Here is a 14,311-nt window from a genome sequence, read left to right on the forward strand (position 1 = left end):
GAAGCATTGTAAAGGCATCACGTTGGGTATAATAGTGAATCTCTCTTCATATTACTAACAAGCAGCCTAACTGTAGTGCAGTCTATATTGATGAAATAAATAAGGATGAGATTTTTGTAAATTTACAACTTCACAAGCAAAAGTTACATGATGAAATGCTCGAGAAGAGTATTGGCAGAAAAGATAAAAAACCATTACAAAGAACATCTCAAGAAGTGGGTTTTCCATCTCTCTTGAGCAATTCCTGAAAAAAAAATTCATATGCAGTAAGCGATCCAAGCATAAAAACACTGATTTTTTTTTCTCTTTTTCATATCAAATTTTCACTACCAGTTTGGTGGCAGCAATTGATTGACGCTGCCTTTCTTTCTTCTCACGCTGGCACTCTCCACACCAGTTAGAAGAATCTTTCTGATACTTCTTCAGCTCTCTAAAGACCGAACTACAAAAAGATTGGGGATACACACTGAGAAAATTGATAAACAGAAATGCATAATTAAAGATAATCCTTGCAGTCAAACCCCATGATTGACATTTACTGTAAGAAATACTTAGAAAGCTTCTACAAAACTGATTGTCATTTACTCAGACAGCCGGCAAGCAGAAAATTCCTGAGTTCTAATGAACCAATATCCTTGACCCCAAAAAGAAAAAACTCAATATGACCTGATACCAAACCATGAACAAATTGGTACGTTGTATTAATTGGATACCTATTCCACATAGAGCAGATACATGAAGTACTAAAACTCAGGGAGATTGTGATATCCTTAAAATGCTTCAGTTAGGTTTCTTGAATTTCTTTTAAGGGGGCCTCAAAGAGGAGAAAGGTACCTTCTGCACCACAGTAGTAAGTTGACTCGACACCCTGATGTTGTGGCTCTAGCACCATGCCGATGGCGACCACGATGAAGAACCGCATGCCCCGGAACATGAGAATAATCAAAGATTTCCTATGAGTACAATTACAAAAATTCCAAGAAAAAAGTTCAATAATTACACAGTAAACCGTAAAAAAAATATTAAATATAAAAATAAACATGCAACTTGCTAGTTACCATTTATCATGAAATAAAATGATATCAAATATGAGACTCTAAAGAATTTGTATTACTGCAGGTTGAAAAGTGTGACGCCGCATAAAAAACTGTACTAAAAAATATCTTAAAGACTAGCGTACCTCTGATTGTGTCTCTGAATTTACATGTTTATCACATCGAATACCTCGAAAGAACAATTCTCCGCCAGAAAATTGCTTGCCCAAGCAAACATTCAAGGTGACTTCTGAGTCATCCACATGAAAACCTACAATATAAAGCTACCGTCGGTTCATAAAAACTTAAAAAGCCATAAATTTAGCGCCCAGGGCTTCAAGATGTAGACAGACGGAGGAAGTAACAGACATACATTACTGAACAAATTGAACGCAATTATGAAAACAAAAAGGAGAAATCATATCAGCTAAACCAAGATTCAAAACTGTTGTGAGAAAAAAAAAATTATAATAAGTAGAAATAACTCCAGATGCAACATAGTACATTATTGTGCCTTTAAATATTAAAGCCTCAGTGTTATGCTGCAGTCTAGAGCATAACTCCCTGGAGTAAGAAAATAGAAAGAGTGGAAACGGTATAGAGAAAGAGAGAGAGAGAGGGGCTTCAAATACAAATTTCATATTAGAAAACTAAATCCAAAACTTTCAGATGGATACGTACCAAGCTCTGCATCCTTATCAGTTCCATATTCAACAACAAAACCATGATGAGAATCCAGCGTGGATCCACCAACTTCGGGGAAGAAAACTATATAAATACCAACCAAAAAAAATGAGGTATAACATTAGTCCTAATGTTTCATATTATGTGTTTTTTCTTTTTCTAATTATGATTTTACAATATTAGAGATGAAATACCTCTAGACATAGGGCGTATAAAGTCCTCCATCAACTTGTCAAGCATTGTTTCTAGGCCAAAGTCATCAAGAACACAACCGTATCTATTCATTGTGTTTGGTCGCATGATTCTGAAATTTGTCTCAATGACCCACCTTTCAAAAGTTTCCACCTAAGCAATCAGAATATGATAAGAAAACAGAAAAGATAGTATACAGGAAAAATTCATTTATATAAAAAATGATACCTCGGATAATAACAATTCACAGAAGTATGGCTGAAGCATTTCAAATGTATAAATTCCAGGAGCGGGTTCAGCCATTATACTTCTAAAGCTATCCTCTGTATTCTCATTGATTGCTTTGAGAAATGAGGGGACAAAGAACTGTGCAGCTTGCATAGTGTATAACTCCTTGTGTACAGGCTACAAAGAGGAAGGAACAATTAAGAAGGAAATTTATGTATGTATGTATGGAAGTCAATGCATGCAATTGTATGTCTTATGCAGAAAACTCAATCTAACATTTCCAGAAGTACAAAGAGAAGAGACTTAACTTTAATCACTGCAACACTCAAACATAAAGGTGTTGTTTACATATTATAGCATGTCTCAAAAAGTCAACAGCATATTAGCCATTAAACGCACCTGATAGTGTGAGATGATCTTCTGCCTGTATTCTCTATGTCGTTGAACCTGTTTATTCGAACAGAGAAAAAGTATGAGCCTCTCAGGAACATAATGACGTTACTTTGATCAATTAGCCAGAGCACATTGCCCCTGGTGTTCAGAACCATATATTATTTATAGAGCTTATCTCCTTCAGCTACACACAGAAATAAAATCCCATCAAAAACCAAAATTTAAGACAAGAATGGAGCTTCATATACTCACAAATCCCCAAAATCCCACGTCTATCAAAATCTTCATTTCGTATTCTTATCTTTTCTCCCAATTTCTCATCGTTTCTGAAGAATTAAAAAAGATGGCACATTCTGTCGTGATTGCAAGTGCAGCCCGCTCATTTCACACTCTCAACATATCCACACAATTAAAAATGAAAGAATACGGAATCCGAAACTTCCACAATTCACGTTCAATTTCAGTTTCCAGCATTTACCAGAGAGAGAGAGAGAGAGAGAGAGAGAGAGAGCAGAGAATTGCCATTTTCTTACACGAGTGCGCTCACTCTCGGACGAGTAGCGTAGGAGAATGTCTCTCATGTACTGGAGCTTGAGGTCACGTGACCCATTGAGCATGGTGGGAGGCAAGTAGCGCTCCAGCGAGCTGAAGAGCAAGGGACTAAACTCCAATTGATGAAGGTCGTCGTAGCTGTCCGGCTTGTGCTCCTTGTTAGGGTTCAGTCTCAGCCTGTTTGCCAAGCTCATCGAAGAAATGCCGCAGTTCCCGTTGCCTGTTCTCGGCGTCTGAGTCTGAGGCGGTTGCTTTCTTCGCTCGGCTGAGCCGTCTATAGACATGGTCTTGGACGCTTAGAGAGAGATTGTGGATTTCCAGAGAGGTAGGGCGAGTGAATTGGTGGAATTTGTTAGGGTTTTGAAGAATTGAAAATGAAGAAGAAGAAGAAGTTTGAGCAGCAGGTTAGGGTTTGGGGTTCCTGTGGTTCGTTGGTTAACCGTAACAGTGGACGTGTGAGCCGAGGACTATGACGTGGACGGTTTTTATTAGAGTGTGGGGACGCTCTGACGTGGTGTTAGAAACTTATCCACATATTTTCAAGTAGTCCGATTAATTCATTCTACAATTTTCTAAAGATAATAATTTTGCGCAAATGTGAGTTAGGTTAGCCATCCCCTTCATTTGAAATTTGAACCTGACCCGTGCACATTAGAATGATTTAAAATAGGTTTATTATCACAAAACGTTCATAAGGTTTACGAAATTATCAGATTGCATTCTTAATGTATTTTTGTGTCATTCGTGGTCCTCAAAGTTAATATGTGCGATCACAAATGGTCCCTGCCGTTGGGTTCCGTCAAAAACTCTGTTAGTTTGCTAACGTGACTTATATATGTATCACAAAACATCCCTGAGATTCACACACTTATCACAAATGGTCCCTAGGAATTTTTTTAATTTTTAAAATTTAAAATTCATAACATTTTAGTTTTCTTTTAAAAATTATTTATAAATGAAAAAACCATTTATAGAAGGATTTTAATCTTGAGGACCATTTATGAACCCTAAACCCTTAGTTTTTTTCATTTTTAAATTTTATGAATTTTAAATTTTTTAAAAAAAACTCTATTAGTTTGTTGATGTGGCATATATATGGAGCCCACATTACAATAATATAGTGCCACATGTATTTAAAATATAATATGTATTTTTAAATAATTTAAATTTCATAAAATTTTAAAAAGAAAACCAAAATTTATGAATTTTAAATATAAAAAATTAAAAAAATTTGTAGGGACCATTTGTGATAGGTGGGTAAACCTTAGGGATGTTTTGTGATATATATTTATGCCACATCAGTAAATTAACGGAGTTTTTGACGGAACCTAACGGCAGGGACCATTTGTGATAACACATATTAACCTTGAGAACCACGAATGACACAAAAAAAAAAATTAAGGATGCAATTTGATAGTTTTATAAACCTTAGGGATGTTTTGTGATAATAAGCCTTTAAAATATTGCTCTTGTAAAAAAAAAAAAAAAAGATATAAAGTTATATTAAGATAAGACTAATTATCACTGCATTTGACTCCACTTTTTCGATTATTCTCCTCCTCAATATCATTTTATATATATTAAGAAGTACAATATTCTTTTATCAATTTGAAAGATATATAATTACAATGTTTTGATTATTTTTTTTTATATTAATGCAATTCAAAACGGGTGCTCCAACAAAAAAAAAATTGCTGGCATGGATCATGCATCAATTTCATTTTGTGTAAGGGTTATTAGGAAACATTACAAATAAAGCCAACTCGTTAGGGGAAAAAAAAAAAAAAAAGGAGATATTTAGTGATATACTCATTCTTAGCACTAATAATATAAATAAACCCTACACCATTGAATTTCTATAAATAAATCAGAAAAAACCCAATAAATGACAGCTGGCCCTATTGAATTTAAGTTTGATTAATAAATTACTTTGATACCCTATTGAGTATTTTAGGTTTTTTTTTTATGAGGTTTGGGAGTTGAACTTGTTTTAAGAAATTGATGACAGTTTTGTAATTTATAAGAAGTTAAAAGCTTCTTTACTATGTTGTAAATGAGTTTTTGGTGTGTTTCTAAAGTCTCTTTTTATAATTTGGGCCCCTATATTGGGTATAATAGTGAATCACCCTAAAAAAAAAAATCCTTTGCTACAACCTTAAAACGTACAGTTAATTAATGGATAGTTAATTTTGTTTTGGCAAACAACACACTTTCATATATAAGAAAACAGTGAAGACTGAAACACGAGGCTGATTTTTTTTTTTTCCTTTCCCATTTCTTTCTCCTAAAAGGTAAACGGGAAACAAAAACGACGACAAAATGGTATACCTCCTGTGTTGGTGATTACATGATTGCACAAGCCCGCCTTGTTCTCCCTGAATCTTAACTGCTGTGTTGACTCATGACTGAACTACTGACCAAAAGAAAAAGACTCATGACTGAACTACCACCACACTACCGTCCCTAGCTAGAAAAACAACTCATGGAGCTTCAGTTTTGATACTTCCCACAGACCCATGAGTCTGAGAGCTCCTCTCTGGACTTCCATGACCCACAGTTCCATTCACCTGATGTGGTGCTGGCGCTGGGCTAAGTTGCTGGCTCACCTGAGACTGTTGGTCAAATTGTTGACGAAGGCTAACCTGACTCTGAGGTGAACTTACATGCTGGAGTAATGGCGGCACCATATCTTTTTGTGGTTGCTGGATTGGTTGATGCACCTGTGGTTGTAGCTGCTGCTCCTTGCTTAATTTACTAGCCAGGTTTGGAATATTTGATATGTCCATTGGAACCCCGTGACCTGCCTTTTTTTGAACTGGAGCCCTACTCATCAAGGCTTTCATCCCTTGGCCTTCTGCTGCCCTCAACTTACTTGAAAGCCCTGTTGAACGATCAGACATCAGATCGGGAAGCGGTTTGCTGTCATTTAAACCAGATGTTCCACAACCAAGATTGTTAAACTGGCCTACATTTCCAGCCCGGGGCATCTGTCCTCCCAATGCCCTAGGGGAAGTGGAGGACCTCATGCCTGTGACATTACCAAATGAACCAAGACCAGCATTTCCAAGCCCCTGGTCTCTACCACCCTGCTCAGTCATACCACCACCTACACTTGTACCCGATCCTCCAAGTTCCAATCTGCTCTGTCTGATTTCATTTTGTTGTAGTTTTCTTTGTCGCATCTGATGCACTAAATAGGCACGCCTATTCAGAAGCTCCTGGACTTGCGGCATCATGCAATTGGTTTGTGCGGCAATGGTGAACGGTAGTTTGGATACACAACTATTTGCAAGAGCTGCCCATATGTTTTCAGAATGGAGCGATTGGCCCCCAGAGAAAATATTCTGTGATGGGAGTTGCATGGATACGGGACTGAGTCTTGAAGGTGATATCCCTGGGGTTAGAGTTGAAGAAGGTAGCTCGATTGTTCCAGCTGATGGAGTGCCAATTCTAATACTAGCACTACGCTGATTGCTCAAGCCACCATCAGCCTTGAGAGGTGTAGGCTCTATGTGATCGCTAGATAGGTAGTATCCCTCCCGCTTCATCTGTACAAAAGAAAGAAAGAAAGAAAGAAAAAAAAAAAAAGAGTAAATAGCTAAGTATCACTTAATGCTGTGAGAACCAAACCTAATTCATAAAATTCCCCAACAATTACAAACCTACCAATGTAGTGAACTCAGTAGACTTACCAATGTAGTGAACTCAGTAGCCAAAAGGTCTGCAGAATTCTGAAAAGCGCATATACACAAAGGTCAGAACAATATATTTAACTCAGATACACGACAATGTAAATTGAGTTCCTTTTGCTTTTCTTATTATTTATAGTTCTCTGACGGAGGCTGGATATATTTATTGTTTGTTTCACAATATACAAAAGTTAGTATAAACTATTAGGCCCCTGTGATTCCCCTTTTCCTAGTTATTAACTTTTGAAATTACAAGAGTAATAGCAGAATAAACTAACAGTTGAAAGCCAGTTTGCCACATGAAAAATTTGGAATGAGGAAAGTGTGACATTAATGTGAGCAATCCAAGGGATGAAAGCCAGTGGTAAGAATGTCGAAAAGTAAAGAACAAATAAAGACAAGGGACACCACAATTCAGAAGTAGTCCATAAAAGATATGAGAAACAGCTCAGTAGTTACTTGCAATAAAAGGAATGATCAGTAAATCACTGGCTTTACAATATAAAATAGACCACAGTGTAATTTAATTTATAAGCACAAAATAGATGTGAAGGGCTCAATGAAAGAGATTTATTGCATTCCAGAATCCAAAAGGAATATCACAATCATATATCAGAAGAAGAAACTCTCAATAATCACAAATGGCAACTCACAGTGCTAGTAAAGGCTGGTAGGAGAGGATAATCGATTGAAAACACATCTTTTTCGATTCCATAAAACACGCTTGCTTTGACACTTCCCTCATTAAGCTTCTCTGATATGACCAGTCTGACCTGAGCCTTTCTATCAACGATGGGAATCCCATTTTCTAGGATGGCATAGAATTACTCAGAAAGAGCAGAAAGGTAGCAATGAGGAGAGAAAAATTACATATGATGTGTGTGCATATATATGCACATATATGTGTATATAAAAACACACACACTCACACATAGGGTACAAAAATTAGCAGTTCCTCACCTTGAGGGATGTGAGACTGACATAGAAAAGTCAATACCCTCCTATTCATACTGAGTCCCCAGTCCATGGAGCATTCTGTGAGAGAATTTTTATCTGTGGAAGTATTATCCCAGTTCTGATTATCTTTTGAAGATAAGAGTTGGAAAGCAACCAATTTAGTAATGGGAAAAGAGGGTCTCCTTTGCACAGATGTGTCCAATTTACACTTCCTTAGTCCATACCTGAATGCATTAAAAATATTACACATCATAACAAGCAAGACCGTAGAAATAGAAGCATTGCAGTATAACTGGCATGACTTTAACTATGATATTACCTCTCAGTTACCGCTTGAATCTTCAAAAACCTCTCAAGGACAGGTTCAACTTTAAGTTCTGATGGTTGTGAGATATTGCTTGTGCTAGCACTAGAATCAACAGCCTTTTTTCTGGAGCGTTTAGGACCAGGGTTTGTTTTTTGCTTTGCAGGAACAGATACCTCTGTGGGCAGAGAATTTATGTTTGGTGAACTTGCAGATCCACATCTTCCATGAGTCGTAACCTGACATTTCACCAAATCCTTTCTCATGTGAGTGACACTTCTGTTTTGTATATTTTTGTCAACAGGTTGACCCATGTACTTCCATGATGTATCAGCAGGTATATTGTCTCCAAATAGAGTTGATGACTGTTGATTCTGTGATTGCGCGAGATTAGAATGAACAAGCATCCTGTCCATCACAAAGTGTCCATCTTTAATCTTTCTAAAATATGAACTGAGGAAATTATTTTTGTCAGGCTCTAACTTAACATTAGAAGTAGCCATTCCAGCCTGCAGCTCTGAGATTCCTTGAAACCTTCTTGTCTGGTCATTATTTATCACCCGCGAGGGACGCACTTTCTCCTGAGATCTTTCATGTGGAACTTTTCCTTCCCCTATCCGCTGAGGCAACAGCTTGTTCTTCCACTGCAGATAAGGTAGAAGACTGTTTCCAGTTTGGCTTCCAGTAAGCTGTTCATAAGATGAGTCTATAGGCTCTTGCTTGGGTTTTTTAAGAAGCGGTCCTTGAACTGCTTGTGAATCACATCTAACTATCTTACTAAGAACCGATGCACTGGGTTTATTCAAATCATTATTAGAGTCATTAAGGCTGCGTTTGGGTAAAGAGACAAAATTAGATGTGGTCATCACTGTTAAAGAAGACTGGTTGCAACTGTCTTCTACTTTAGATATAGGCTTCGATGTTGAAGGATTGGATACTGAGTTCTCCAGTAGAACGTTGTTTTCTTGTGGATTGACAGCAGAGGTTGATACATTGTGCTCTGAAAATGTAACTCCTCTTTCTTGATACGATAGACCAAATAGAGAGCTGCAACTCTGAGTAGCACAATTAACAGGAATGCTTGTTAAACGAGATGAGTTGCTGAAATCTAGGTCAGTGTTTGATGCATTACTCAGCTTTCGCTTTTTCCAGCTCCACATAATTCCAAGATCAACCTACCACAAAATGTTAAGAATTAGCTAACCTGCAAGTCAACTACAATCATGCGTGCTGAACAAAAGATAGATATATTTCCCAACTGGAATCATAACTTGAAATTTAGATAGAGTTTATCAAATGCGCAAAAAATCCAAAGGTTGACTAAACATGTGCTTGGGGCATGAAAACACACACAAAAGATCTAAAACTGGCACGCTACTAAAGCCTAAAAAGTCAAATACAAATTTAACTAGTATAGAAAATAAAATAAGCATTATAACAAATAAGCAGAACCCAATCTGTTAATTTGGAACTATCTTTAATCCTTATGATTTGGCAGAAGTTACACGAATTCTATCACTTCTAGTACCTTCTTGCTTAAGGGTTGTCCGGAGTGTATGCCTTGCAATGGCTGTGGATTTAGATGAAGATCAGGTTGCAGAGCCTTGAGAATGTGAGATTCAACTTCCTGAACAAGAACAAGGAATTGAATATGAGAATGAAGCAATATGCATGAATTGAAAGCTGAGGATCAAAGTGTACCAACCAAAATATCACTGTAGGTCCAAGAAGCATCGGAGATCGACAAGACGTCCTTGACAACATTTTCCATGCGCATATGTAGGAGAACCTTGTGAACAGTTGGAATCTTTTTTATAGAATTGGCAGCTCTTCCTTGGATAAAACAACCGCGATAGTCTTGAATCTGCAAGGAAAACATCTCTATCAGTTCATGTAAATTTTATAGTCCAAGTAAGAACACTCCAATCATTTAAAATTGCATAAATTTTTTTGTAGGCATTTGAATAACCTATGGAAGAGTAGTAGTAAATGTATCTTCTGATGGAAACCTCGTGGTTCCTTTAAAGAAGACAAACTTATATACCCACTGCCAATGAACAAACAAACATTGTAACAAGGATCACTAAATCAATGATAGTTAAAATACAAATATAAACACAGACTTATAGCTTTTCCTCACCTCACAAAGGATGACTCCATTGACATATTTGCAGGGTAAACCATCAAACATATCTCCAGGTAACCAACCACACTCAATCGCCTGATGCAAAAAATAAAAAATGCAGAAAAGAAATTATGACTGTTAAATAGACAGTTAAGAACATGAAGCCACGCAAGTGGAATTTCCCATCAACCACTAGCATCCAAAAAAGCCACTGGACATGACATAACCCTCCAAGATCTAAGTAGAACAACAAGATAGCATGGCTTGGTACAATTTTTTTTGCTTTTTATCTTACTAGTCAAATCTGAGCAGGAAGGAGAATGACTGAGCCATATCCTAGTTAACATAATATGGTTCACAAAAACTTAAGTCACTGCTTCAACATTTCGGCAACTAATGTATCATACTTACAGAAAAAAGTGTCTCTGATACTCTATCATATGGATGCAAGTGCTCTGGTATATCATTGAGAAACTGCCAAAGCATTAAGGTTTGTGTTAACAGCCAGTGGAAGGATTACATGTGATACTATAGTTCAGCCAAGTAATTTCTGTAAGCGTCTATTAATGATTGCTAACCTCGGTAGCTTTTCCCACAGAAAAGCCATTCTGAAACAACTTCAGTGAAAAGGATACCTCAAAGTCTGCACAAAAATGGACTATCAACAAAAGAAGATTTCTCAGTCAGCACATGATATGATTGCAAGATCAGAGTAGTACATTACCGTCTGAAACTGAATGCTGTCGAAAATTGACTAATACAGTTGAAGGATCAGCAACCTTAGCTCCCATTCCAATAGAATGAACCTTCACCACAATTACATGCTAAGACTTCATGCAGACTAGTTTCTGGACTAATAAAATGATAAAAGGGTGGGGAGAGAAGAGGAGGGGGTGAACGTGGTATAGTTGAAATAGCTCAACTTTTGATGAGAGCCACCGGATTCATCCTGCCTTAACATGTTAAAAATTTAAAAATGTTCAGGTCTACTAGAGAATTGTTGACTTAATAAGCACCTAGAAGACCAACCTTACCCATCACCAACCATTAGAAGATTTAATAATTTAAAAACCTTACAAGCAATTGATAATGTATTTCAGGAGCACCAAGTTATCAAACCACTTACAGACTTATCTATTGCCCTCCCAAATCCCAGAGATAGTTCACAAACGCAAAATTAAGTCGAAAGACGGGACCAAAAAACCCAAAAAAGAAGAAGACGAAAGTCCACACTTTTCGGCTTCATCCATGCAGTGCAGACAACGAATATCAATTACAGAAAAACATAAACCCATTGTAAAGAAAAACCTAAATCAGAAAACCCAAAATCCAATTGAGACACTCGCTAAGAGAACAATGAAGAAAAACAAATCAATCAGAGAAAATGAAACAGACTGAATAAGGGGTTGGCTGTTGAAAAAAATCATATCATCCACAAACCTCGTCATCTCTCTCCTGAGAGTCAGAAACGGAGTCATCTTCATCGTTGTCTTTGTCCTCCTCCGGAAGCACCTTTGGTTTGTACCTCGTACCCGTCTTTGCAACCTGGAAAGACACGCCCATGTCTGACGAGTCACTTTCACTGAGCAATTTCCTCAAACACCTTTTGGTTACAGAGCAAGAGGTGAAATCTAGTGCATATATATAAGTGTGAGATGAGAGAAATAGGGGCAATGTAAATGTAATGTGCCCTAGAGTTGACGCGAGAACTTCCCAGTACGTTCTGGTTTTTTGGAAGGTCCCGGATTATAGGTTGCCAGCTTAGCCATGAACACCAACACGTAGTAAATATACAGGTCGTAATTGAAATAAGGAAAACTTAGATTTGGCCCCCGTCCATTGAATAATTTACAAAGGCAATAGCCACTTTGGCGCGTTATGGTTGCATGAATGAAATGTGTTGGTCATGTGGGATATTTGCTGGAAAATATGTTTGGTCTTATCGTATTGCATCTTAAATGTGCTCACCAATACACCTGAGTAATGTTGTGGTGTAGTTGGGCCGCATTATTGTCTGTGGATGCGAGTTGTGTGGCACATATACCAAATTAAGAGAAAAAGGAAGTTGAGAGTTGAATTACTAGACCTATAAATCCTCGTAATGGTACTAACGTGTAATAATGCTTTGTTTGCTTTATATTACTAGAACTTAATAAACTACATGTTTGTAGACTCGTAGTAATAAGGACCACAAGATGGACAATAATTGGATCCTTTGGCAATGGATGAGATGAGAGTTAAAGAATCATTTAAACTCCAAAGAGGGAACTATTTCTCCTAGGAATAACGTTTCAGGTGTAATAAGAAAAACACATACCAACGTATGATATGCAATTAAATAGGTAATCATGTTATGGTTACGAGACATGAGAGAAAAAAAACAACATACAAACAGAAAAACATATGGCAACGTATGATGCAATTAAATAGATAGAAACATTACGGTTGCGGTATATATAAAGACAAAATAATGTGTAAATAGAAAAACACCTACACAAAAAGAAAAACACAACAACGTGTAAATAAAAAACTACGTGGCAACGTAGGATGCAACCAAATAGGTAGCAACATTATGGTCGCAAGACACGAAAGGGAAATACAACAACATGTAAATCATATGGCAATGTATGATGCAACCAAATAGGTAGCAACATTACGGTTGCATTACATGAAAGGAAAGAATAACGTGTAAATGAAACCCACTTACCAACGTCATTATTGCGATACATTAAAGGAAAAAATAATAAGGTGTAAAGGAGAACCACCTACCAATGTTACGATTGCGAACATGAAAGGAAATAATAACAACGTGTAAATAAAAGTCACCTACCAACGTTACGGTTGCGAACATGAAAGGAAAGAATAACAACGTGTAAGCGGAAGTCACCTACCAACGTTACGGTTACGAACATGAAAGGAAAGAATAACAACGTGTAAACGAAAGCCACCTACCAACGTTACGGTTGCGAACATGAAAGGAAATAATAACAAGGTGTAAATGAAAACCATCTACAAAATTTACGATTGCGATAGATTAAAGAAAAAAATAACAACGTGTAAACAAAAGCCACCTAACAACGTTACAGTTGCGAACATGAAAGGAAAGAATAACAACATGTAAATGAAAGCCACCTATCAATGTTACGGTCGTGAATAAAAGGAAACAATAACAATGTGTAAATGAAAACCACCTACCAATATTATTATAGCGAACATGAAATGAAAAAACAAAAACATGTAAGCATAAAAAAAATAAGAAAAAAAGCATATCAACATGTTATGTGAAGAAACTGATTTTCCATTATAATATTCATATGATCATTATACAATATATATAAAGTCTGTAGAGAATAATCTACAGTTACAACAAGTCATTATCACAAACATAAATATGGAGTTATGGCCTAATAACAACGTAACTGACAACTGACCATTTCCTATCATTAGTAGGATTAACTATTGTAACTGAAATACTATTGTAACTCCATAACACTCCCTCGCAAATCGAGCGTGCACAGCATAGCAAGATTTGAATGAAGAAACTGTGTGGTGATGGAGATGGTAGTAACAATCGTCTGTAGTAGTCTAGTAAGGGAAACAAAAAAGAAGAACTCCAATCTCCAGAGTTGCAACAGCGGCATGAGAGAAACAAAGTAAACATAATGCCCATTGAAAGGCAGCAAGTGAAGGAGAGCATGGGCTCATGGAAGGAAGGAATAAAATGACGGGCTGACATACAAATCAAATGTACCTAGGAAACAAGTCTAGGCACCTGAGAAACATAATGCTACCTAGGAATCACCCTCTAGGTAGGATAAAGAGAAATAGACAATGTTGTAAAGAGGAATGAGAAAGAAAAATAATTCAGACAAGTGCATTTTTTTATTTATAAAAATAATAAAGATGAGGAATGGAAACAAAAGAAAATTCATCACATGGAAAGCAGAAATGGATGTGTGCAGAGAGAAAAGAAGGAATATTTGAAGGGAATAAAGGGGTTAAGATAGGATGCAGCACAATAGTAGAGGATAGGAGGTGAAACCAACCTGGGACATAGAGAAAAGAAAACGAGAGCATGAGTAAGTTTGAATTTCAAGGCACCATAGAAACAATAAGGTATGGGGAAGAAAACTACGGGGGACCAGAGAAGTAA

The 14,311-nt window shown here is 36.9% G+C and overlaps 2 protein-coding genes across 3 annotated transcripts; both read right to left on the minus strand.

Annotated features, from left to right (window-relative positions):
* Window positions 1–29: 29 nt before the first annotated feature.
* Window positions 30–3,543, minus strand: LOC117616404 (2-oxoglutarate and iron-dependent oxygenase domain-containing protein CP2-like). The gene is made up of 9 exons (XM_034345715.1): window positions 3,065–3,543; window positions 2,538–2,585; window positions 2,139–2,315; window positions 1,913–2,063; window positions 1,716–1,802; window positions 1,181–1,305; window positions 835–953; window positions 331–442; window positions 30–244 (listed from the first exon to the last, which is right to left on the minus strand). Exons 1-9 carry the CDS (start codon window positions 3,365–3,367, stop codon window positions 209–211), a joined length of 1,158 nt encoding a protein of 385 aa, XP_034201606.1. The 5' UTR covers window positions 3,368–3,543; the 3' UTR covers window positions 30–208.
* Window positions 3,544–5,313: 1,770 nt separating this feature from the next.
* On the minus strand, window positions 5,314–11,992 carry LOC117615973 (protein PHYTOCHROME-DEPENDENT LATE-FLOWERING-like). 2 transcript variants are annotated; one of them, XM_034345167.1, is made up of 12 exons: window positions 11,599–11,992; window positions 10,883–10,964; window positions 10,737–10,801; window positions 10,570–10,632; window positions 10,174–10,254; window positions 9,739–9,897; window positions 9,562–9,660; window positions 8,049–9,208; window positions 7,733–7,953; window positions 7,426–7,580; window positions 6,776–6,814; window positions 5,314–6,631 (listed from the first exon to the last, which is right to left on the minus strand). In XM_034345167.1, the coding sequence occupies exons 1-12, from the start codon at window positions 11,719–11,721 to the stop codon at window positions 5,564–5,566; spliced, it is 3,315 nt and encodes a 1,104-aa protein (XP_034201058.1). In that variant the 5' UTR covers window positions 11,722–11,992; the 3' UTR covers window positions 5,314–5,563. The 2 variants fall into 2 exon arrangements, with proteins under 2 accessions (XP_034201058.1, XP_034201059.1); XM_034345168.1 differs by having other exon boundaries at window positions 10,883–11,111; window positions 11,599–11,655.
* Window positions 11,993–14,311: the final 2,319 nt, after the last annotated feature.

This window comes from Prunus dulcis, chromosome 1, assembly GCF_902201215.1.
Source record: "Prunus dulcis chromosome 1, ALMONDv2, whole genome shotgun sequence".
Classification (NCBI taxonomy): domain Eukaryota; kingdom Viridiplantae; phylum Streptophyta; class Magnoliopsida; order Rosales; family Rosaceae; genus Prunus; species Prunus dulcis.